Raw genomic sequence first — 25,513 nt, forward strand, 5'->3', positions numbered from 1 at the left:
AGCGCGGACTGCTGTTAGGACGGCGGGTTGCAGATTATGTAGATTCTGCTTCCTGTGTCTCCAGCCCAGCCGCCAGCGAGAATATATTTGTTTGAGTCCCTTATCTATGGCTCCGTGGGTGTTCCTGTTTGGCCTCACCGTGTCCTGCATTCTTATGTGGGGAGCGGGACCAGAGACCCCGCAGGCTGCCCCGCACGACACTCATGTTGTTCTTTGATTGTGTTTCTGAGTTCATTAAACTGCCTTTCTGTGTTTTCTTGCATCTTGTTGAGTTTTTTCAGAAATGCAATCTTGAATTCTCTGTTATTTAAGTCATATATTTCCATATCTTTAAGTTCCTTTTCTGGAGACTTTTCACTTTCTTTCTGAGCTGTCTTGTTTCCTTGGTTATTCATGGCAATTACTGATTTATTATTTCTCTTCCTAGACATCTACAGGAGTGGCTCCTGAAACAGGCTGATAGGAAGAGGTCTTTGTTTTCCAGTACTTGTTGGTAGAATGTTTTATTTTCTCTCGGACTGAAGCCTTTTTTTTCTCTCTCACACGGTAGTGCTATGTTTTCTCTGCACTATTCCAGCTTCTCACACAATGGGGGGATTTCCTGGGAGACGGGTTTCTCCTCTGTTAATAGTTCGCCTGGGTCACAGGGCACAACGTCCCTGTAAGTATGCGGAGAGCTTTTGAAGTTCCAAAGCTCTTCCTGCAGCAGATTCAGAGCCCGTATGTTTCAGCAGTTCTGTTTACTCCTGCAGGGATCCGCCCAGATAGGTGGGGATGGGGCGGGGTGAGTTATGAGAGGTGGCCCAGAGCAATGGAGGCCACCACCACCACAGCTGGTCCTGCTTCCACAGCTCCCGCCCCTTTGCCACTTGTAGCACCGGGCAGGTGGGGGTGGGGGGAGCTCTGGGAGAGTAGGGAGGGGGCGGCTAGTCTCATTGCCTAAAGCTTCCATTCTCTGCTTGGCAGTGAGGGCTTAAACCACTGTTTTCAGCCTTCTTCCCTCAGTCTTTTCTCTGAGGTCTCTGCCATGAGCGTTGGGTTCAGCCGTGTTATATGCTGCCCCCTCAGCCCTGTGGGCCATCAGCGGAGCCCTAGCAGTTCGAGGCCTTCCCTCTCCCGCAGCTGCGGTAGTTCCAGGATGCAGCGAGCTCGGAGCACTGAGCTAGGTCTGCGTCCTGCCCCATGCGGGGCTCCGTCTCCGCACTTCTCCTTTCCTTCCTCCCCTGTTCGCGCGATTCTCCCACCTTTAGGTGAATTCAGTAGTGGCCCTCTTCGTCTTGCCTGTCTGCTGTGCAGGGAGTCCTTTGTGGAGTTATTCTTGTTCGATTAGTTGTAAATTCCAGGGGAGCTTTACAGAGGCTCACCTCATGCCGCCATTTTGATGACGTCCAAAAAGATTAAATTTTAAAAATGAATCAAAACAAGATATTACCAAAATAACCAGGCAGATATTTTTTTAAAAAACTAAATATAACTTGTAGAAATAAAAAAATGTAATCCTAGAAATGTAAAACCCAGTTAAACAGAATGAGTTAAACAGCATATTTGATGGAGTCTTCAGGGGAGGCCGAGAACCTAGTCTTGATTTCAGTATTTATGCATATGCCCAGGTAAAAACAAAAGTAGATGTTGATGACAAACAGTTCTTTTCGTTATATCATCTGAGAAAATGTGATGAAACATAGTAAGAATCCTGCCTAGTCCTTCCTGCGGCCACTTACTAGGGTGGCACAACATATTTAGGTCCAAGGATACATGCTCAGCACTGCTTTGCTGTGGCTGGTGATGTTTTTATTCTCGAAGGCTCCATACAGCCTGGATCATTTTCCTCCTCTTGCCTAAGAGGTTGTGTGGCTGCAGCCATTAGAGTCATTTGTGTACAGTCTCAATGATATTCTGTAATCTTGGTTAAAAGAACTTCTAAATACAATTTCCTGAGCCTGGCCACTGGGTGTTCTCTCCCTAAGGAAGCTGCATGACAGAAAACTTTAAATGAAAGCATTAAGAAACTTGCTTTCACATTTGGGTTTGATTTCTTTCCTTTACAACTGGCTGCATGCTAGCAATGCATCATTCTGGGCATGGACACAAGTAAAGACTAGGGCTTTCTTCAAGGCTTTGCCTTGGGTTTTTTTTCCTTAGCCAAGCGTATCCCAGCACCCCATGCTAATGAGAGACTTGTTGCCAGAAAGCTGAAAAGAGGCCACAGCCCAGTGAGGCTTTTTCCAGGGAAGAGCCCCACTCTGGGGCTACTGGCACCACCTTTGGGCTGGGTCCCGCCATGGCTGTCTTCACAGAGAGGTCTGGCCCAGGAGTAGAATTCCAGAGGCACTAGATGATGGCAGGCAGAATTCAGTGTGCGTAAGAGAGAAGAGCTCCCTTAGTGCAATTCCTTAATCAAGACGTTTACACAAACTAACAGGACAGAAACAGTGTGCCTAGAATATCAAGGAACTATCAGAATCCTGCCAAATTAATCTGATGTGAATTCTTCCAGTCCTGCACTGTAACCTGCCATCAACCACAAAGAACAAACATAAACCATTTATAAGCTTTTGTGTGTAGGGGGAACGCACAGCTTTTCCAAATTTTTGCTTAAATCCTATAAGGATTTCCCTGCACTTTCCTAAAAGATAAACATTCTTTGGCATCCAAAATATACAATTTCATATTTTAAATATATTTTTCCTAGAAGACAAGTAAAAAGTCTCAAGGACTACAAAAAAGACTAATAGGGAAATTACTGTAGTTTGTAGTTGTCTTGCATATATTAGCCTAATCAATAATATCAACAAATCAGTGAGAATAAATATCATTATGGTACTATGTTATCTTTCCAAAACAAATCACATCCAAAAAAATTCTAAGCTTGAAATAGCTTTACAGAGGTCATTTCAGTAACACATATATTCAGCTCCAGGTTAAAAAGTTAAGTAAGTTTAAAGCAGGTACATGCTTTTTAAAAGATACTTTAAAAATGCATATAGTATAGCAGATGTATGGGCACAAATCAATATTGAAATATAAAATAAACTCACGTTACTTTATTTTAAAAGGTATCGTCTTTTTTGGAAAGTTGCAAATGTGAAAATACTAACACTGCTGCTCATGGGGATTTCTAATATGCCCAACTACCTCAATTTAAAATTTCCATGAACACCATCCTAACTGCTATAACCTTAGTTCATACCCTGGTCCTCACTTCACAGGAGCAGTTATTCCTTGTTGCACTTCAGACACTTCACTGCAAACCAGAATACAAACTCCTTACCTCATCATTCAAAGTCCAAACTATGACTCAATCTGTATTTCTAGCTTTATCTTTCTTAGGATTAAATCAGTTAATACAAATGCTTAAAACAATGCTTGGCACATAGTAGGTATTCAATAAATGTGAGCTGTTACTATTATTACTCTTCTTTTCCCCTTCCTCTCCCCACAATTCCCTCACATTGTACCTTATTTTGGTCAAAGAGAATTGTGTGCTATTTTGCCAACAGTTCCCATACTTTTCAGAGTCCTTTGCTCATGATGTTTCACTATCAAGAACGTCTTCTTAACCTCCTCTCTAATTGTAGATACCCTTATGCCCAAACATATTTATTCCTCTCTCTAGGTCCTTTTCAAATCCTGACTTCTCCATGAAACTTCCTCTTAATCCCCTCAAGTGGATGTGACCCCTCTTTGGAGAGCCCATGATGTCCTGTTGACACCTCTCTGGATGACGTGTATCACCTGTGCCCTGGACTGGAGCACCATATGTATTTGGCTTATCACCTCATTTCCAACACATGGATTTGATAAACCTAGAGGGCAGAAACTGTGTCCTATGTGTCTTCATATAACCCTTGAATTGGAACTCACCACATACCCCTTGAATTGTAAAAAATACTAAAATATAATGTTTAAACAATTTTTTCAACAATTTCTGTGTTGAAAAAGTATTGACTTTTTTACATCACTATTTTCTAAAATTGAATTTATTGAGGTGACATTAGTTAACATTATATAAATTTCACGTGTACAACTTTATAGTACATCTTTATACTCTAGTGTGTGCTCACCACCTGAAGTCTAGTCTCCTTCCATCACCATATATTTGGCCCCCTTTACCCTCTCAAAAAATTGATTAAAAAAGTAATATAATTAATTAAAAAATTAATATAAGACCTGGTCTTATTTAACTATAAGACCAGGTGTAATATAATATAATATAATATAATACAATACAATATAACATAATATAATACTGGGTCTTATATTAATTTTTGCTCCAAAAGATGTATTAGAGCTGATTGTCTGGCTAGGTCTTATTTTCAGAGAAACAGGATAGCCATTTGTATGTCTTCCTTAGACAAGTGTCTATTCAGGCCTTCTGCCCATTTATAATTGGATTTTTTTTTGTTGTTGAGATTTATGAGTTATTTGTGTGTGTGTGGATAAACATACATCCGTATTGTTTATTAGAGCCAAAAATACACTTTCATGAATCTCTAAGCTTGATATAACTGTGCCTTGAAATATATTTTAATGGAACATACACCATAATAAGAAACTTTCTACCTTTGATGATTCTTTCCTAAAACACGTTTGCTATTTATTACACATAACCTACGAGTATGTTTTAAGATTTTAAATGCATTTGTCACTTATCAAAGTCTCAAAATGTCCCAAATTCTAAAATCAGTGCCAAATAGCATTCAAAACTAAATATAATATAGCTTTAACATATGTTTCACTATGATAATAACTAATAATTCCTTCTACAGAAAACTCTTCTTTTCCTAAATTTATTGTTGAGGTATAAGTTATTTCAATCTATCAAATGTTCTACTGGTAGATTGGGATTGCTGGATCCCTTACCAGGGTTCCTAGGAGAAGAAGCAGGGTGTTCTTACTGGATCAGTCTGGAAGGCTTTACGGAGAAAAGACAGCAGAGAATATTTTGAGCAATCAGAGTTAGCTTGGCAAACTGAATGTGCACAGTTGTTTTAGGAATCTGGCCTCTCTTATTCAGAAGACCTGGAGAAACTTGCACCTTCTTTATAAAAGTGACCTTGAAGTAAATGAGGTACAATAGCAGGGGAAAAAGTAAGAGCAACAGTCTGAAGGGTTTGAAGCAAAGATTAGGGAAGCACATATATATAATGTGATGGCTCGGTGTGAGGTCGGAGGGATAGTGGATGCGGGGAGGGGGGGTCACAGCGTGAGGGATATAAATGATGAATGTCTAAGTATTACCTTGTCGTGTACACCTGAAACTAATAAATTTAAAAAAAAAGATTAGGGAAGCACAAGGCAATTGGATACAAACAGCTATGTAGAAAGCAGGGTGAGAGGCAAAAGATGAGTCCCCAAACTCCACATCCTCAGTGCAGGCTGACCTGGAGGAACAGATTTGCAAGAACAGGATTCAGAGACAGGCGACTTGTAATTATCCTGGGAAAAGAAAATGGCAACAGGTGGCCAAAAGACATATGAAAAGATGTTCAACGTCACTAACCAGAGAAATGCAAATAAAAACCACAATGAAATACCACCCCTGTCAGAATGGCCATCATCAATAAATCAATAGACAATAAGTGTTGGCGCGGATGTGGAGAAAAGGGAACTCTTGTGCACTGTTGGTGGGATTGCAGATTGGTGCAGCCACTATGGAAAACAGTATGGAAGTTTCTCAAAAAATTAAAAATAGAACTACTTTATGACCCAGCAATTCTACTGTAGATATTTATCCAAAGAAATCCAAAACATGAATTCAAAATAATATATGCACTCCATGTGTACTGCAGTGCTATTCACAATAGCCAAGATATGTAAATAACCAAAATGCCCTTCAATAGATGAATGGACAAAGAAATTGTGGTACATTTATACAATGGAGTATTACTCTGTCATACAAAAGAATAAAATCTTAACCATTTGTAACAACATGGATGGACCTAGAGGATTGTGGAAACAGAGCCCCAGAGAGCAGTTTCCAGGCTCTCGGCCTCACGTGGAAAGGTGCTGGCTCGGGTAGTAGATGGCCACCAACTGTGACTGTATGGCCATCAGCTGTGGCTAGTTGGCCGTCAGCTGTAACCATTGAGCCATTGGCCACTAATACAACTGCCATGGCTACGCTAGCAGAAAATGGGGGCTAGCAAGAAGATGGTGGCTGAGCTAGCAAGCGCGGATTGCAGTTAACACGGCGGATTGCAGCTAGCAAGAGTTGTCGGTCGGTTGGCAGAAAAGCGGACAGCAGGTCGCACGTCATGTGAATGCAGCCTCCAGTGAGACTATAGTGGTATGACTCCCCTACCTATGGCTCCGCGGGTGTTCCTTTTTGGCCTCACCATGTCCTGTGTTCTTATGTGGGGAGTGGGAGCAGAGACGCCGCGGGCTGCCTTGCATGACAAGGATATTAAGTGAAAGAAGTCAGACTGAGAAAGACAAATAGCATTATTATCTCACTTATATGTGAAATACAAAGAAGAGAATAAATAAACAAATCAGAAATAGACTCAGACACAGAGAACAAACTGAATGTTGCTAAATGGGAGGAGGGTTGAGGGGATGGGTGAGAATGGTGAAGGGATTAGGAAGCACAAATTAGTAGTTACAAAATAGTCACAGGGATGTGAAGTGTAGTATAGGAATGTAGTAAAAAATGTTGTAAAACTGTGTATGGTGTCAAATGGGTGCTGGACTTGACAGGGGGAATCACTTCATAAGTTGTATGGATGCCTGGCCACTGCACTGTATACCTGAAACTAATATAAAATAGTATTGAATGTCAACTATAATTAAAAATATATATATAGTCACCAGATGTGAAGTACAGTATAGGGAATATAATTAATGGTGTTAAAAAGCTATCTACAGTGTCAGGTGGGTAGACTTGGTGGGGTTATCATTTTGTGAGGGGTGTAAATTTCTAATCATTATGTTGTTTTGTACACCTGAAATTAATAATAAAAAAAATGGCAGCAGGAATATAAAAGAAAAGAGAAACTCTCGTTGATATTGCTTAAAGAGAATTCAACCATCAATTTAAAACTTACGAAGAGTTCTGGCAAGTTCCTGGAATGAGACAATTTCATAAAATGTACACAAATATGCTATCACCACTATGGCTTTTACTTCCCCTGCCATTCCTGAGAGCTGATATTAATCAAGGGCATTGCATATATTCACCCAACTAAATTACCCAATAACCCTATCAGCTAGGTACTATCAGTCTCTAGTTTACAGATCAGAAAACCAAAGCTTAGAGAGATTAAATACTAGTTAGTGTATATCAAAGTCAGAACACAAAATCAAGTCTGTCTGACTCCACACTGTGTTTCCCCGAAAATAAGACCTGGTCTTAAATTAATTTTTGCTCCAAAGGACGCATTAGGACTTATGTTCAAGGGATGTCATCCTGAAAAATCATGCTATGGCTTATTTTCCGGTTAGGTATTATTTTCGGGGAAACATGGTAATAAGATTACCAAAAGCAACGTCATGAAGTCTCACAATTTCTTTTAAAAAACACAACTTTTTTCCCCTAATGGTTCTAGTTTTTTACAGCTACTGCAGCTTTTGATTGGTTTGTGCCATCTATAGAGACAAGCATGGAGTTTACATTTCTCTCAGAGCTAAAAGTTTCCCACGATGAGTACTAGGCTGAAGAGACAGAGTGTGCCCTGATGAGCAAAGTGTTAACATCCACATCCCAGAAGTGAAGCACAGGCTGCTGTTCTCTGCCAATAAATAGCCCAGTTATGACATACACTTTCTAAACTGAGATGAAATACTATCCAGAGCATGCCTTAAGGAAAGCAACTTGTCGCCACGGCTTGGTTAAAAGCCAATGTTAGCCAATGATTACATCATCTAGTTCAATATAGCATGCTCAAGAGTTGCAGGATACTGCTCCTTTAGTTTTGGATGTTATGGCGGCAAAATGGAAGGAAGGAAGGAAGGAAGGAAGGAAGGAAGGAAGGAAGGAAGAAAGGAAGGAAGGAAGGAAGGAAGGAAGGAAGGAAGGAAGGAAAGAAGGGAGGGAGAAGTGAATGGAAGGACGGGGAGCGGAGGGAGGAAAGGAATAAATATAGGATATAAAAATAAAAAGAAATAATTGGGATCATTGATTGCTCTCCTATTGTGTTCTGGGCTCTTGACATACATGATTTTAATAATCCTCTCAACAAGCTCAGGGGAAATGTCCCATCTTCAGATGATGAAACTGATGCTCAGAGATGTTAAGCAACTTGCTTGAAGTAACAGAGCTGGATTTGAATCTAAGGTTATGAAGCTCCAAAGTCCACGCTCTTTCCTCTATATCACATAACCTAGAAGCAAGGAGAGATGCAGAATTCTACCTGTTCCCAGGCTCTTGGCAGCTCACCGAACACCCAGCTGATGGAAGATAATTTGAAGGTCACCATCCAGATGTTACCAAAAATATATTTGGAAGACTTTGGAATTTTAGAACTTCACCTCCAACAGATTTTAACGTTTCAAATTCATGAACCATTACTGCCTTAAGACTGAAAATGTAATAGTTATTAAAATATAAGCAATGGAGAAAAACATTTTAAGGACCAAGAAAAAGAACTAAATAAGTATTATAACAGTCTGTATTAAAATTCTAACATGTATTAAAACTCACTTGTTCTAGATACAAAAACCTCCAAAGATTTAATATAAGAAAGTTTTAATATAAATACTGAAGACTTTGACTAAAACATGTAAGATTTTCGGAAACATAGTATTCATTTTACAATTTATCTAGTTCATTCCTTATCCATCTCTTGCGTTTTCATGTATCTAACATTCTCAATTCTCCCCATATTTCTGAATTTAAAATGTATTTCAGAATAAATAAAGACGTCTGGCCCTGAAACTCACATCTTTTGTGTTTTCATTTTGCTTAGATTTTATTGCAAATGGCCTCTGGTAATATCAGGGGCCTTTCCTTTCCATTACCAAATTTTTTTCTATAGCCTCATTTTGTGCCTACAAATGAACTGGTCTAATTCAGTTGAAGTCAACATTATTTTCTTAATTCACAGAAGTCATCTATTTGAAGGAATGAAAACCAGCAGAGCTATTAGTATATATTTGATACATCATTTGAAGTTTTCATATAGAATCCCCATCTTAACTCCTTAACAGCACCGAGTCTGCTAGTCCAACTCATTAGGCACTTGTTCCAAACTCCTGTAGGATATCGGTTAGGGGCAGTGGTCTCAGCCTCACTGAAAACCCTCAGAATATAAGCTTCATAAGGGCACAGATTTTGCTTGACTGTTGTGTTTACTTGTGTATGCCAAAAACCTACAGAGTACCTGACACACAGTCACACTCAAATATTTCTGAATGTTTGGATGCTTGGCTGTAGCCACCATCTTTTTTCTTAAAGGCTGACCAGAAGTATATCCACTAAAGAGTGACCAGAAGAAGGTGAGGGGTCTGGAAACCACATCATGACTTGAACAGCAATTAAAGAAACAGGGGTTCGGGCACACTAAGCAGGGAAGTAGCGGGACCCCGAGAGGGAACCCTGCTCAGCGTCTAGCCAACAAGTACTGAGAGTCAGCAGCCATGGGTCTGGGCAGGTCACTGGAGTCTCAGTGTTCTCATCTTTGAAACAACTGCTCTAAGACATAAGTGAACAGGAAAAGCATCTGGCAAATAGAAAAGCGCTTTAGAAACATAAGTTGGTATTATTTCTACATTTCACTTCTTTTCACTCTTGGGGGAAAAAAGACTTTAGAGAAGAGATGATAAAACTTCATTCGAATATGTGAGTGGTGATGTGTAAGAAGACAAGGACGCTATCCACATTAAACCAGAAGATAAAAACTTCAAATGAAGGAAATAAATATAAAAAGATTATGATAGTAACCAAATAAAAGGTAGACCTTGCTACGACTAAAGGGTGTTCTCATAAGAAGCTGCCCACCCATAAAGATGTCAGATTTATGTCATTATTTTAAAGAGAACAGGTGATTCAAAATGATTAAGAAATTTGCAGAACAAGGTTTCGTTAGAAGGGTATTAGCTAAAGTATCTGCCAACTCAAATTCTGAGTTAAAGGTACAATTTCTGTTTTTGTGGCTGAAAAACTAAGTTTTTCATGATTCTCTGCATATGTACAAACCAATGGTCAGATAATAGGTTTACACTGTTTACACTGATAATAGGTTTACTTCAGTTTACACTGAAGTCCATATTGCCAAAACCTCCCACCCCATTCAACATCCTCACTTTCCAAAAAAGTAGCAGACATGTAAGTTCACAATGACCAGGAAAAAAAAAGAAAAAAGCCCCACCAGGTATGTCCTCATAATAGTGATGACTTTTGAAAAGTTTCAAAGAGCATTACACCATTACACATCCACCACTCAGATCAAATAAGTATTGATTTGGTAAATGGGTCTTAAGTTTAAAGGTTCACCTGATGCAACAGTCTTTTTTTGCGGTAAGAACTATAATTCCTCTTTCTCTTTCCTTTTCCCTATACACCTACATGGAATATTTAATTCTGAATAGCAGGTAATATCTTTCATAACAGCTCTAACAATGCACCTGCCATCATACACAAAACGCTTTTCTGCAAGACCAGAAAAGCTCTAACCTAGAAAATACTAAATACTGGGAATATTCAGACCACACGTGAACAGATTTTGTCTTTCTCATTTCAGTAAAATTCATCAGTCTCCACTGATTTTATCCTAATTACTGTTATGCTTCCAGGATTTACGGTAGTTGTGGTTCATAATTTAAAAAACTAGAATCTGCTTGAAGATGAAGCTTTTTTGACCATTTTTACAAGACAACATTTTTGGCTGAATGAAGGATAGTGAAGCTAGCTTAAGAGATGAATATGGGATCTAAGAAGCAGGAAAAGGACCTTCTAGGTCAGGGGTGTCAAAACTGCGGCTCGCGGGCCAACTGTGGCCCGCAATCCATTGTTAATTGGCCCGCAGCAAATTCCAAAAATATATTTAGTTTACTTAAATAAACCAGGTGAGGCAATATGTACTTCACCTCGAGTGAGTGGCCCGGCTGTTTGTGTATTTTACCGCATATGGCCCTTGGTTGAAAAAAGTTTGGACACCCGTTCTAGAGCAAAAATTGAATTTTGTTCCCAGAATAGCTTTAAGAGGGAAACCTTAAGTTATTCTAAAAATTAAAATTAAATTAACATTTTAAGTTATCCCAAAATTAGATATTAGGTTGGTGCAAAAGTATTAGTGGTTTTTGCAATAATTTTTAACCTTTTAAACCGCAAGTACTTTTGCACCCACCTAATCGTTGCAAGGAGTCAACTCCCGTCAACAGCCGCTACATATTGCCCAGTTCCTTTCTCTGTGTACTCTCAAGAAGGGAAAATATATTTGAAATTACTTCTACACCAGTGTGTTCTGACCTATTTAAAGAGATCTAGAATAAAAATTAAGGTTTTCTAAGCTGCAGTTTTACTCCACATCTACTCTTTTCACAATGTGAGGGACTCTTCTGGGTTCTTTATAAATGTTTTCTAGGTCACTCCTCCCAACTCCCAATGTACATTTTGGGACACACAGTATTTTTTAAATTGACTGCTCTCTAGTTTTAAAAGAAAAATTGAATTATAAAGTTTAATATTTATCTTTCGGCCAATGAGCCAAAGATTTCATTTGCTTCAAAAATGGCAATAGTGCTATGAAGTCATTGGTTCTCTATGTCACAGTTTGTGAAGAGGTGGCTTGTGAAGGAACTTTGGTGTCCCTGTTATGGGTTCCAACTCTCTAAATTCTAACTTTCAGAGTTGCAGTTATAAATGGGAAGTCATTTCGATGTTTAGCCCCCAGAGTTGGTGCCTGACAGCAAGTCCTTATAAAATGGTTATTATCCTTAAAAAAGCCAAACTCTAATATGTTCTGCCAGATGTTTTTCTAAGTTTGATAGTTCTTTTAATATATACATACATAATGATTAATGCTTTAGACAGATATTACTGGAATACAAACCTAATTCACTGAATCTGTCCTGTGAATAATCTCTACCATAACAAATGTAATAACTGATAACAGAATTTCTTAAAGCAGTAACTATATTATTCTCACTCAAATTATGAACTGAGCACTTCCTAGCTCCATTTAAAAGTTACTCAGAAAAGCAATGACTAAAAGTGATGACAAACAGACAAGTTGATATCTCCAGAAAACACAACACTGGCTCTTTTTTAGAGTAAGTACAAAGGGCTCTTCCACGCAAAGTTAACGTGATGCTATAAATGGATGGGAAAGCAGAGTTTTCTATAATGAAACAGAATTAACACTCCCTATCATCACTGTTTGGTTTGTGTTTCTACTCAGAAAAGGTGGTCAATTATCCTAAAGTTCGCATTTAGAGTCAGGATGGAGAGAGGGAGTTTAGGAAGAGAATAACAGAGAGAGGGAAAGCGAGGGTACTATTGCTCTCATGCCATGAAGTATAAGCAGACGTGTGGATTTCCCACACACTGGAGTGCTCCCCAAAGCATCTTTCAAATGCATGTAGCAATGTTCTCCAAGGCTGACCTTACCAAAAGAAGAAAATACAACCTACATGCCAAGGACAGCAGATAGTTAAAAGAGACATCCTGAGCATGGTCTACAAAAAAGTTCAGCCTTGACAGGCTGAAGTGCTAGGTCTCTAGTGCTCTAGTCTCTAGTCTCTAGTGCTAGGCCTAGGTTTAACAACATAGTTTACCCATTCACACTTCCAACTAGAAGAAAAATGAGAGGGGAGGAGGAGGAGGAGAGGGAGGAGGGAGGAAGAAGAAAAGAGGAGGAAGAGAAGGAGTGGGGAGGAGGGAAGAAGCAGAAGAAAACCTGGAGTCAGCTGTAAATGCTGTGTTGATTATAAATTGAATTATCTTAAATACCTACCAGCTGCAACCACCCCACGACCACCCCAGCCACATATCAGGGTCTCTAACAGACATAAGTGGCAACATACTGGACATGGTCAAAAGAGATGTCAAGAAACTCTTGGCGGGAAACCCTAGGAGACTAATAAATGAGAACGGGCTGCTTGCTGTTTTTCTTCTAGAGCAACAAAGAAGCTTAAGGGATTGTCTGATACCCTAAACCCCTCTTTTCCTAAGTATTGAAATGGAGTTGGAAAAAAAATCAGTATTTATCATTGAGGATTAAGAAGTTAAGGAGAAAATGCTGGTTGTTCGCTACAGTTATAAATATTCTCAACATTTTATTGTTTTTCAATATGAAAATATTTCCATTTATGTTACCAGTTAGGAAATTTTGACTTTTCTGCGGTTATGTGTGCACACATATAATCTCCAGCTCACTCTTACATAATACACACACCTGAGAGGAATGGTTAGGCATGATTCTATTTGAAATAAAATATTTAGTCTTCTGAGCCTAAAGTCTCATGATTTGGTAAAACTATGAATCCAGTATATCATGCCTTAAAAGATGCAGAAAACTGAATTCAGGAAATAATTTCAGTTGAAGTTCTGTTGATGTAAACACTAGAGAAAAACTACTTTTTCCTCGTTGAACATTATTCTACACACATCATTTTGTTGGGGGGGCAAACAAAAAAAAAGGAATAAAGATTGTATTGTATTCTTTTTTTCCCTTTTTAATTCACTCAATAGAAATTAAATTTGCTCAAATAAACTGACCGCTTTTCTTCCAGTTCTTGAAATGGCCTGAATTCTGGTTCATGCATAACAAAGTTAGAGGTGAAATTATGTAGCTCAACTTAACTGATGCCCCTGGTCTAATATGTAATGCATTAAAATTAGATGTGATGAGAAAAGGCTCATTCTTAAAACAGAAGAGACTTTCAATTGAATTTTAAATTACCATTGGTACCAACAAGCACAGCTGGTGTCTGCACTCATCACTAGTCAAGTTATCTCCCCTTCAGTGATATCATCCTGCTTGCCTTATGCTATCATCACCTCTACCTTTCAACAGCACTCACAACAGTTAATGGACAAGTATGAATAAGTTGGTGATGGTCAATCAGAAGAAAGTCAAGTAGTAGATAGATAGCAACTGTACTAAATACTTTCAAAATTGGGATTAATGATGTGGGTTCTCAAGGCTTTGTCTAATGTTTAAAATCCATATAAAAATTAGTTTACTACTATTTCCAGTAGTTTAGTGAAATAAATGGTGCCTTCAGTTTTCAAAGTCACAGGAACAATTTATCAGTTCTAGAAGTAGTCAAGGGATGCAATATCCCTAGAGTTAGCAATGCAGTAAGAATAGAAAAATACTTTAAGAATAACATTTGAAGTGACCAAAAAAAGTGATTGTTTGTCCTTCACAATCTTTTGTACTCTGTTGCAAAAAAAAGAGCAGGATAATGTAAATATGCTATTCATTATTCAGAAAGATCATGTGATCTATCTCAGTGAGACAAAATGCAATATCAACAGAAATTTTATGCAAAGTTTGCTCTTTTTTTGTTTGGTTCACTGAACAAAGTGCAAACCATCTGTTACCTATGATAATCAGAAAAAAATAAAAATTCAAACAGCTTTTTATTCTTTAAGATAGCACAATAGCACTCCAAACAGAACTTAACTTGTTTAAAAGCACCACTTACAAGGTTTAAATCCTAATGACTTGAGATGGCTCAGAACCCATATTTACAGTCATCATTTTTTAGGTTAAGATTACATTTTCCCAATTTTTCCTTTTTTTTGGTAAAAGCATGCCATTAAAAAAATTAGCATTGTAAAAAAAAATTAGCATCGTAAGAATGCCAGTGTGAATAACACACTAAAATGTCTTATTCAAATATTAATTTCCAAGGAATTTTAAAATCTAAAAATTTCTAAGTTAATATTGTATTTTGATACCTATTCATAAAATTCCTACTACTTAAGTAGTATAATATAGTGATTATGACATGCTTTCACAAAAGCAGAATGGCCAGATATGAATCAGAGCTTTGGCTAAGTCAAAATGCTTGAAATTAAGTCTTCACTCTGCCCCTAGTTGTCTTATATCTTTTACTATGAGTTACACTTCATACAATCTGTTTCTTAATCTATAAAAAGAGTTCTAAAATGTCATTCTTAGAAGCTTGCTTCCCTTCCGAATCTCTCTTGCACTGTGCTTGGCATGTACATAGGGCCAGGAACTCAGGAACTGTTCTGGGACAGAGAGGCTGGAGATGAACACTTCCAAAGCATCAGAAATTGTCCACAAGTTTTGATGCTTTGTTAAGTTTAGAGTAAGGAATCCAAAACTAGTAATCACAACCAGTGTCTCACCATTTTTTTACAGTAGTATAACCAAATTTCCAGGATACTGAGCCTTATTCATGTATTACCATCTAAAGAAAAAAAGTGATTTTGTTTTAAAGGTGAAATTCTAAGTTTCAGGAGTGTTTAAAACAGGACCAGCCCAGGATATGCTTTCAAAGCTCTCTAGTACTACAAATTTTATTACCACCCACTGTTGTTTCTCAATGCCATGTAAATGTGCTTTGTGCTGTTTTCTTGATGAATACAGCATACACAAGTCCTACTCCACCTACACAACCACTATGTCACAAATGTAATGCATTTACAGAAGGCTTCTTGCAACAAACATTACAAATTTTAACCACTTATAAATCAAGTTTTGTGAAAGATAAGAATTACAGTAGAGAAGGCAACTTTAAAATTGCTTACTTTGCCTCACTGTTATTCATTTGGCGCATGATTAAACAAGTAAAAGGAATAGCGTTAGGTTTTACAAACTGACCAGGCTCTGAAGTGATGCTTACATTGCTGTTTTAGTATGCCCTCTTTAGTTCTATTAAACTGGAAGTTTATTAAATTCCAGCGATTTCTGCAAGAAAATGCACATCAAACTGACACTGAGCTATAAGGTTGGATTTCCAATGTCATTCTGAAGGTGCAACAATTTTAGACAAGAGGGTACTATTTTTATCTACCTTTTTCTTCCCATTTTGCATATATTTATAATTACTCAATTAAAATGATCTCAGCTAAACTTATTACTTCTAGGTCCATAAGTAGACATAGAAATCTGCAAATCTGAAACTTTGGTGGAAAGAGTGGCAATATGGGAGACAACTGAAGTCCAAAGTGCTCCCACCATGACATAAATGAAAACGGGCATCATTGTATCATTGTCATAGATTTTTAACTCAGAGCCCTCCACAACTACACCTACTTCTGAGCCAGTTCTCAGCTCCTCCTTGGAGGCCATGAGCAATCTTATGTCAGCAGGTTATGACCAAGAAGGACCCATCCTGCCCCAAAGCGCTCTGTCCTAAGATATTTTTCCTAGGAGCTGAAATGGCTTCTGAATTGTAGGGCTCTCATCCTGGGTTTCTGAAACCGTAAGGGTCCACTGGTTGGAATTCAGGGAATCTTGAAATCTTACACAAAGTTATTGGGGCAGGGGCATCTTATGTGCAAATGTGAGGTTCTTCTTCTTTCCACTGAAGTATAAACATAATCAGAACGGAGAGAATATTAGACTAAAGGAAGAGCTCATTCTCTGTATGTCAAAGAACTACAATTACCATTAGTTCAGTTGACCACAATTGTATGAAACTTACCATGAAGCCTTTCATTAGAAAAGACAGTAAGTCAATGTAATTTTTTCTTTTCCAACCGGAATTTCTTTAGTTCTCCCACTTGATTCACTTGTCCAATCTTTTAAGAGTTGAACAGTGAAATTTCAGAGACTGCTCAAACAGCATGGACCTCATATTAACATGCTTTTACTACAAAGAACATGATCTTAACTTCTCCTCCAAAAACGTTAATGTAAATTCATAATATAGATTAAAATGCCAAAGAGAAAAGAGGATTCTGTAGGAAAGTAACTGAACACCATGAAGCTCCATGGAACTAAATTGTGGTCCACAGGGCACCTCATTTATCACATGGCCCACTCCTCACACTGCACAGAGCTGGTGCTCAACATTTACTCCACGCTGAGACTCACTAAAAAACTCAGCAGTGCTATTTTGTTTTGAGGTGATGAACAAACTGAACTCTCAGCAGGTTTTGGACTCAGGTGAAGTTTGTCATTCCTTCTGCCAACTCCTTCATAAAAATCCGAATCAATGCAAAATGTCAAACCTAAACACTGAAACAGCAATCTCACCTGGCTTGATTAACCATAGCCAATTTGACTTCATTTTCTTGCACTGGTTGTCTTGGAACAAAGGTAAATTCCTCAAGTGGGCCAAACTCTCTAGAATGTTATTGAGCCCTCAGAATAGAATGTCAAAAACTCACCTCAGCCTTCTTCTAGGTCTCACAAAAATGTCTCCCAAACTACAACAGAATTAAAGAAACCACTTAAAACTTGCTGTTGGATTCACCCACAGACATAAAATTGTGTTGTTTAATATCATTAAAGTAGATAAAAAGACTATACAAAGTAGCCTGAACTTTTTAGACATAGGATTTTCCCGAAGAATTCATACCTAAGCTGATACAAACTATCAGGAAGTTTTCATTTCCATTTTATGAGGACAAGCACCTAAGCAAGTTGCAAACATCCTGTGGATGTGGACTATGAGCCCATGCAAAAATAGTAGGTACTCTTTTCTTCCAGAGAGTGGAAACATTATAGAAGTGAGTACAGGCATACCTCATTTTGTTGTGCTTTGCTTTATTATACTTCCCAGATGTTACGTACTTTACAAACTGAAAGCAAGACCCTGCACCAGCAAAAGAATTATGACTCGCTTTATTGCAATACTTGCTTTATTGTGGTGGTCTGGAATCAAACTGGCAGTATCTCCAAGGTATGCCTGCATAAAGTGAATTTCAGCAAGAAAAACATCACTATCTAAAGCAAGATGGTCTTCCGAAGGAAAAGGGAAAATTTCATTCAATACAGATGTTCTCTACTTGAAGGACAAACACAAAGAAGACATTTGTAAAAACTTGTATTAATTTATTTAGGAGAAATTGATTTAAAATTTCACTTATTCATATATTATTATAAAATAAGAATATAATGAATATCCACCCACCAAACAACCCAAGCACCTAAAATGAATATTTATTGGTCATACATGAACCAATAATGGCATAACAACAGTGTGTTGCAAAGGAAGAGCTATGATTAATGGAACTCTGAGCATATAAGGTCCATTAAACAAAAACCTTGCAAAGTAATTTTTTTACTAGTAGAAATGAACTCACCCCAGGATTCCTTTAAATAAAGATTTGCCTAGTAGATTGAAGATATAAATCGATTTCCTGCCTCCCCCCACAACACATATACCTACCACCTCTCAGGAACAATTATCAGATTATTTTTAAAAAAGTATATTCACAAGAATTGAAACCTGGAAGGTGAAGCTGTGGTACCCAGCTCCATGTCTTTGTGGAAACCCTCGTACAATAAAAAAGCTATGTCTGACAACAACTGAAGACTACAGTAAATATAGTTTTGGGTTATATAATTATTTTAAAAAGCCTATTTTCTTCTACTGAGTCAATGGTAGGACACTAAACTGAACATGATTCCTTCTAACAAAAGAACTCTTCCCTCTCTAACAAGGAATAGACAAGGATCTCTTCAGCTATCAGAATTTTTATCAGTCCCTCGTCCATTTCAAGATGAAAGCCAAGATTGGAACCAATACGAAGCTGTACATGGGGACTGCTTTCTTGGTCCTGAGGGTGTTCTGTGGGAGAAGCAACAATGGGATGGCTGAAGGCCTCTTAACCATCTTTCCCTTCTTGACAAGACCCTTTGTGGGTTTTTTAAACTCATTCAGTTCAAATAAAGGCCCAAGCTTGCCTAAGGTAACAACTCAACTGTCAGAGTAAGAAATTAAGATAATCTCACGTTCTTAATATTTTTTTATTAAAGTATAGTTGACGTACAACATCACAGGAGTTTCTGGTGTGCAACACTCAAGTCCTTGATTTGATTGCACTTTTGGAATGGTTTTGTTTTTCAATATTTGCATCTAAAATATAATCTCCTAATGTATTTTAACTTTCCTCTAAGACCTTTCGGGATCATTTAAATTTTCAGTTAAACATCACAATTTCCTAGATGCCCCGGGTAATAAATGATGGCCAATTCTGTCAAGTTATGAATAAGTATTATTGCCCTCCAAAATGCAAATTTTAGTGAACAACTGCTCAGCTTGAGCTGAAGTCCAAGTGACCCAAGTTTTAGCAGCAAGCAACTGGAGGAGGAGGAAGTGTAATATTAGGTTGGTGCAAAAGTAATTGTGGCTTTTGCAATTGTTTTAACCTTTTAAACTGCTATTGCTTTTGCACCAACCTAATAGTTTTCACAGTAGTGACAGGAACTGTAATGCGGATGACAATACATAAACTGATTGGCCATTTGGTTTATGTCTGGAACACACTGCATACACTGGGAGTGCCAAAAAATATATATACACATGACTTGTATTCGTCTTTTGTTATTGGTATATTGAGTATTACAATTTTAATACAGCTTTTTCCTTTCTTAAAATGGTATACACTTTTTTTGGCACCCTCTGTATTAAAAAGAGTTTAGAAAAGATTGTTCTCTCTCCTCCTGCTTTTTGTATCCCTCAAATGGCAGCTTTATCATTCCCTTCCCATTGTGTGTGTACTTTTTAACTCCACTGAGTAGTCAACTTCTGAAGAACAGAAACTAGGTTATTTATTCTTTGTTTCTCTACAGACTCTAGATTTGGGCCACAGATATATACAACATATATTCACCCATGGATTAACTAAATGCTGATCATGGAAGACTCTAAATAGAATACCTCATAGGATATTCTTAGAATCAAAGTTACAAAGTCATGTTTCCTATTCCAAAGGAATCCCAATGTATCAACACAGTCTTAAGTAATTTGGTTGCACATACAATTGCTAAATACTATAAATGTTGCACAAAAATCGAATCCAGTTGTTTCCATCACATGGATACCTTCTTTTAGAAACCAGATAGCATGAATGAGGGAGAGAGGGAATAACCCACAGGCTTTGGGAAAATACATCCTGCATGTGATACAGAGATTATGTGCCACCCCCAGTACGCAAATATATTTCAAGGTCTAGAGATTATGGTGGTTTTTAAAAGAAGAAATTTAATTGCATTTTGAAAATCTGCCCAGAGTTCAGATTAATGGAGTAAACAAATAAGGTGGAACATGCAAAGAGACCCCATTTTTTCTGTTTATGGTTCAACATAATAACTGTTAATTCCACTAGTGCTATATCATTGTTGTCATTTACCAAGATGACAGTTAGATACCCAGAGCCAAGGCAGGAAAAGACCCTAACCTAACAACTTTTATCTCCTAATTATGATCAAGTTACCAACTCACATATGATCTTTCTGCCGACACAGGAGTAGAATAAATAAAAAGGGACCTTTAAGTTTGATTTTATTACTTGAATTTTTGAACGAATAAGCATTTTTTAAATGGAAGAGATCCAATTATCTTAAAATCTGACCCTCTCCCCCCCCCCCACAAAAAGGATGGGCAAACGGAGAAGAATAAAATGAGAGCATCATAATTACAGTGTCCTACAGCACCCTGGTGACATTAGGCTCCATGCAGTGTGATCACTAGGTCTCCACTGGAAGTGCTTTGACAGCATAAACAGCATTGCATTAGGTATAATTGTATAATGTAGGAAGTCTTGATGAAGCCAGAGTGGGTTAAGGAAAGAAAGGAATTTTCCCCACAACTGTGGGAAAAACTAGCAAGAATCAACAAGGGCCATAAAAATTCTTTGTTGTGTATTGTTCACAAAATATTCCAAAAATGAATACAAGATAGAGCTCTCTTTTCTTCTAACTCCTGGAAGAAAGGTTACGAAATGTTCTTCCATCATCCGCCTTATTGCTCAATACCAGATTAGGCTCCAATTCTGAAGAGCGGTGCTAGTGTGCAGCAGTGGAATGGGTGTGCGCTCTCTTTATTTTATTTATTTATTTTTTGCAGCGGGATAGGAAGAAGGCATAAAATTAAATACGTGACATCTGCAGCACTAAGTCATCACACAAGACACTATAACTTGATGATTCAATCTCGGATGCAAGAAACCCCAAGGTTTTCAACACCGTATCATGTCCATGCACACCCAGAAAGCAGAACCACAGATTTCCCGGAGGAGAGAGATCCAAAGTAAAAGTCTGTATAAGAACAGAACAGATGTGACCCACACATTCAAACCCAGACTTTTACACACAAACTGTGTTAACTGAAATCTTAAAGTCAACACTGACGGTACTTACCAACGAGAAGGCTAACTGATGGCAGCAGAGGCCATCCTCAGAAACATTTAAAGTTAAAAAGACCCATAATCACATGTAAAACAATAGTATACTGCTTGATTCCACAGATTAATGTATAACAGTTACGTTTACTAAGTTGGACAAGAGAAGTTAATAGGTAAATCATGGTCTGATTATCGTAACTCAGCTAGGGAGAGCCACTAGTTAGAGCCTGGTAGAAATGAACCCGCAGACGCTTCTGCAGCCTCAAACAACACTTCTGAAATAACAGCCAGAAAGGCATTTCCACGAAAACATAATAAGAGTCAGGACAAATTTATTACTACCATTAAAACAAAAACACCAAGCACATGTGCTTTGGATGATGAAATCGTAAAGCAGCAGCATCTTCACTTAATGACTGCACGGTCACAGACGGGCCGTGTGTACGACGGTGGTCGCATGAAGTTATAATGGAGCTGAAAGATTCCTATTGCCTAAGTGACATGTCACAGCTGTCATAAGGTCTTAGCACAACACATTACTCACGTGTTTGTGGAGACGCTGGTGTAAACAAACCCACAGCTCTGCCAGTCGTAGAAAAGTATAGCACCTACAATTATGTCCAGTACATAATAGTTGATAATGGACGATGTTCATGTCTTTACTACACTACATCATTCATTTAGAGTGGACTCTTCCTACTTATAAAACAAGGTTGCTGTGACACAGTATGCCGTGTCACTCCAGCAGCAGCCTCACACATCTTGGGTTTGCTGCATCTCTTGATTCATTTTCTTCTGAGCTTGATTTACTCGTATGTTGTTTTAGACAGTAACACACTGGACAGGCCTAGGATCACGAAGCATAGGCCATCCTGGTTTGCGTACGTGCACTCTGTGATGTTCGCACGTGATGAAATCGCCTAACATGGCATTCCTCAGAACGTATCCCTGTTAAGTGGCGTAAGACTACATTAGAGTGTGTTCCTTCCTTGCTTTCTCGTGTAGACAGTACTAAAGTCATCTGTTTATAGGTGTTGTTACTTTCCATAACATTACAACAAACACAAAACTACTCCTAAAATCCCTCAACGGAGGCTCTATCGAATGCAAAAATAATGGCAGAATCCCTCTACAATTGGATCTATGCTTTACTTTTGGTTGTCTGGTGCCTGGTACAGAACAGGGACTCAGCAATTTTCAATGAAGGAGTATACATTTGAAGACAAACATAACAGCCTTTATCAGATTATTAAAATCAGTAGCATTCACTCAACAACAAAGATATATGGGGCATGTGTTATGTGCCAGACACTGTTACACAGTAGCATGAAAATTTGTTAAAACAGAAGACAATGAAAAGAACGATTTCATTATCTTTTTTTAAAAATCAAGGCTAGATGTACGTACGTGGTTTTGAATATTCAGATTAAAGGTATAGAAATGAGTTAACCACTTAGATTTTCACAACCAGTTGGACAAGTGGTATCATGTAATTGAAATCTGAAAGCTAACTGGGTTTTTTAGTACAGGCTTGCCTCAGAAAGATTTCAAGTTCAGGTCCAGACCACAGCAATAAAGAAGTATCGCAATAGAGTTGTAATCTTTTTACTGGTGGAGGGTCTTGCATTCAGTTTGTAAAAAACCAAATCTGTGAAATGCAACAAAGCGAAGCACAATAAGATGAGATATACCTGCATTCAGCTGGATGACAAAACATTCAAATGAGACACAAAGCACTAAACATGTTTAGAATATTTAGAAATATATTCAACTGTAAATGTTGCTTTTAATGTCTGACATGCAGTAAAAAGCCAGTCCTTAAAAATCAATGTTTGGGGAAACATTCATAGCATGTTTGAGGAAAAATCAAACAGCAACAGAAAGGTATTTTCAAGATTCTATTTGGAAAGTTGGTTACTGAAAGTCACCAAAGTAAAACCAGCAGATGGCTCTGAACACTTAAAAAAATACATACCTTTCTAGACACATATGGATATATGAAACAACAAGCAAAGATAACAAAACAGAAGGGCAGACAGAAACTAGGGAAATAGAGGTCACCAGAGGAAAACCTGAAGGGAAAGCCCATTTGAAAAAGTGGGCTGTCAAGAGATGAAATGGCCACAGATGAGGGCTCCAGGTCTGGCCAGAAGAGCCAGGAGAAACAGTGATAACTTCAGTAAGGAAGCATGAGAAGAGAACAAAAGCCGGGCCATCTAGAAAGGAGACCAGGCACTCCCACTCTGCAAAGGTGAGCAGGTCTGTAGTGGAAAGCAAGAAACATGAGCTTTACAATTCTTCAGGCACATATGTTCAAATGACAAAATATATATGAGAATAGGATATGCAAAACTCCAGAGTATTCTAGACTTTTTAAACTCCAACAGCTCCCATGTCTCCCCTCTTCTCCTAGACTATATTCTCCCGTTCAGAGTCCTGACTCTAAGTCCAGTGATAATGATTAGAAACTTTGGAAACAAAAGGCTTTGCTGATGTGCTCAAGAGGCCAAAGAGTCTGCAAAGTGAATCTTTGCAGGAAACACCCAGAGTTTTACTCTGGTCTTCAAGGCTGAGGCAAACCCTAAACGATTAAAAAGCCTTAAGGTAAATGATATCCCCTAACCAAGTGTAAACCAAGTATGGGGCAAGGGAGGAAACATGAAAAACCCTAATAAATAATGTGACCTCCCAGAGTCTCCAACGAGCAACGTTTTAGTAAAGGGAGAAATAAATGCTTATGTTCTTCGGCACTGAGAAATCATTTTATGTTAAGCTTTAGTGCAATTAAAAGAAAAAAGAATTTAATATTACAAAAGGGAAAACCCGTAACAACCATAAGTATATAATTAGAATATTCTTACCGTGTACATCCCGTAGAAAAAGACCACAAACATAAATGTTTGCAATTTGCTGAGGAGGTAATTATTATTAATTCTGAGGGGGAAAAGAGGGGACTTAAGTTTTAAAGACCGGCTGGGGCAAGAAGGAGAAAGTGTCAAGTCAGAGGACTCATACTCTAACTTCATGCCAGCCCCCGTGCCCCCAAGATTCAGATAGCTTTATTTGAATAACATTTAACCATATCCCCTCATTAAAAGGATGAGTGTTTCTGTATAAAAGACTAGATAAATCTTACTGCCAGTCCTGAAAGAGTCACATCTCCTAATCGCCTTTTTAGGCAGTTCTGCATGAAAATTTGAAAGTTTGAACATTTTTGCTCCTGAGATTTAGGTACTGGTTCCACTTAGATGACCCTGTCAGCGTATTTTTTAAAATATATCTCTAAGATACCATCTCTGAAAACGTTACTCCCTGGATTGGATGTACGCGTCAAGAGAAGTTATAAAGTTCTCTGGAGGAGCGGTATTCTGGAGTGAAGGGCCTCGTGATTCCCTAAGCGTCAAGAATAGCATTTCGAGTTCAAGGGTGTACACTGAATGAATTAGGCTTAAAAAAGTACAGCCCGTCCCCAAAAGGTTTAAAACTACACCCATTTGCTTTAAAATACCCCAAACACTAGGACGGGTCACTTTACCTGTCTTGTCAGTCCTGAGCAGCTCTGGGATGTGAAAAGGTTTCCAGAACTCCAAGGGGCTCTATGTTTAAACCAAGAACCTCAAGGGAGGGGAAGGCGACTTCAGGGACCCCTTAGTGTGGGAAAAGCTGGGAGACTCGGTCTGCCCTTCCGGGGAGGAAGGCACAGGGCCCCTCTGGACACGAGTGGCTAAAGGGCCCCCGCGGAGTCGCCGTGCCAGGCCGTCTCCCAGCTCCCGCGACCCGTGTGACCACTGGGGACCCCGATGTCTCGGGGACCCGACGGGGATCAGCACAGCCCGGAGCGCAGCTCTAAAGACGAGTGTCCGCGGCGGCAGCCCCCTCCCGCATCCCGGGGACTCAGCGTAGCCAGAGCGTGTCCTCCGGGCAGCTGTGCGCAGCTGGACGCGGCTCTCGGAGCCCCCACCCCAGCCCTTCCGCTCCGGCCGGGGCGCCCAGGCTGCCCCTCGCCTGAGGCCCCTCCGTGTGGCCGGAGACTTGGCAACTTACTGGGGCAGCGCAGGGCCGCGCAGGGGGGCGGTGGTGGGCGAGTGGCTGGAGCGCGTCGGGGACCCGCGGCTCGCAAAGGCTGAGAGGTGACCGCCGCCTCCTGGGTCCGCGCGGAGAGGAGCGCCTGAATCGCCGCGCTGCAGAAAGCGGGCTGGGCACGTGGGCGCCCTTCTGTGTAGCCGCGCGGGGGGCGGGGCGCGGGGGCGGGGCGCGGGGGCGGGGCGCGGGGGCGGGGCGCGGGGGCGGGGCGGG

General features: G+C 39.1%; 1 protein-coding gene across 4 annotated transcripts in view; it reads right to left on the minus strand.

Annotated features, from left to right (window-relative positions):
* SLC7A2 (solute carrier family 7 member 2) overlaps nt 1–25,432 on the minus strand; it is a 67,951-nt gene extending 42,519 nt beyond the window's left edge. Inside the window, exon 1 of one of the 4 annotated variants that reach the window (XM_081045688.1) lies at nt 25,262–25,432. Coding sequence is in view for 1 of the 4 variants with exons in the window: in XM_081045683.1 (XP_080901809.1) it covers nt 21,762–21,872 (111 nt within the window). In the remaining 3 variants the exon portion in view is untranslated. Of the gene's footprint in view, nt 1–21,761; nt 22,114–25,261 lie in introns of those variants that run through there. The other 3 variants (XM_081045687.1, XM_081045686.1, XM_081045683.1) reach the window with 3 other exon arrangements.
* Nucleotides 25,433–25,513: the final 81 nt, after the last annotated feature.

Source organism: Rhinolophus hipposideros (assembly GCF_964194185.1).
Source record: "Rhinolophus hipposideros genome assembly, chromosome: 4".
NCBI lineage: Eukaryota > Metazoa > Chordata > Mammalia > Chiroptera > Rhinolophidae > Rhinolophus > Rhinolophus hipposideros.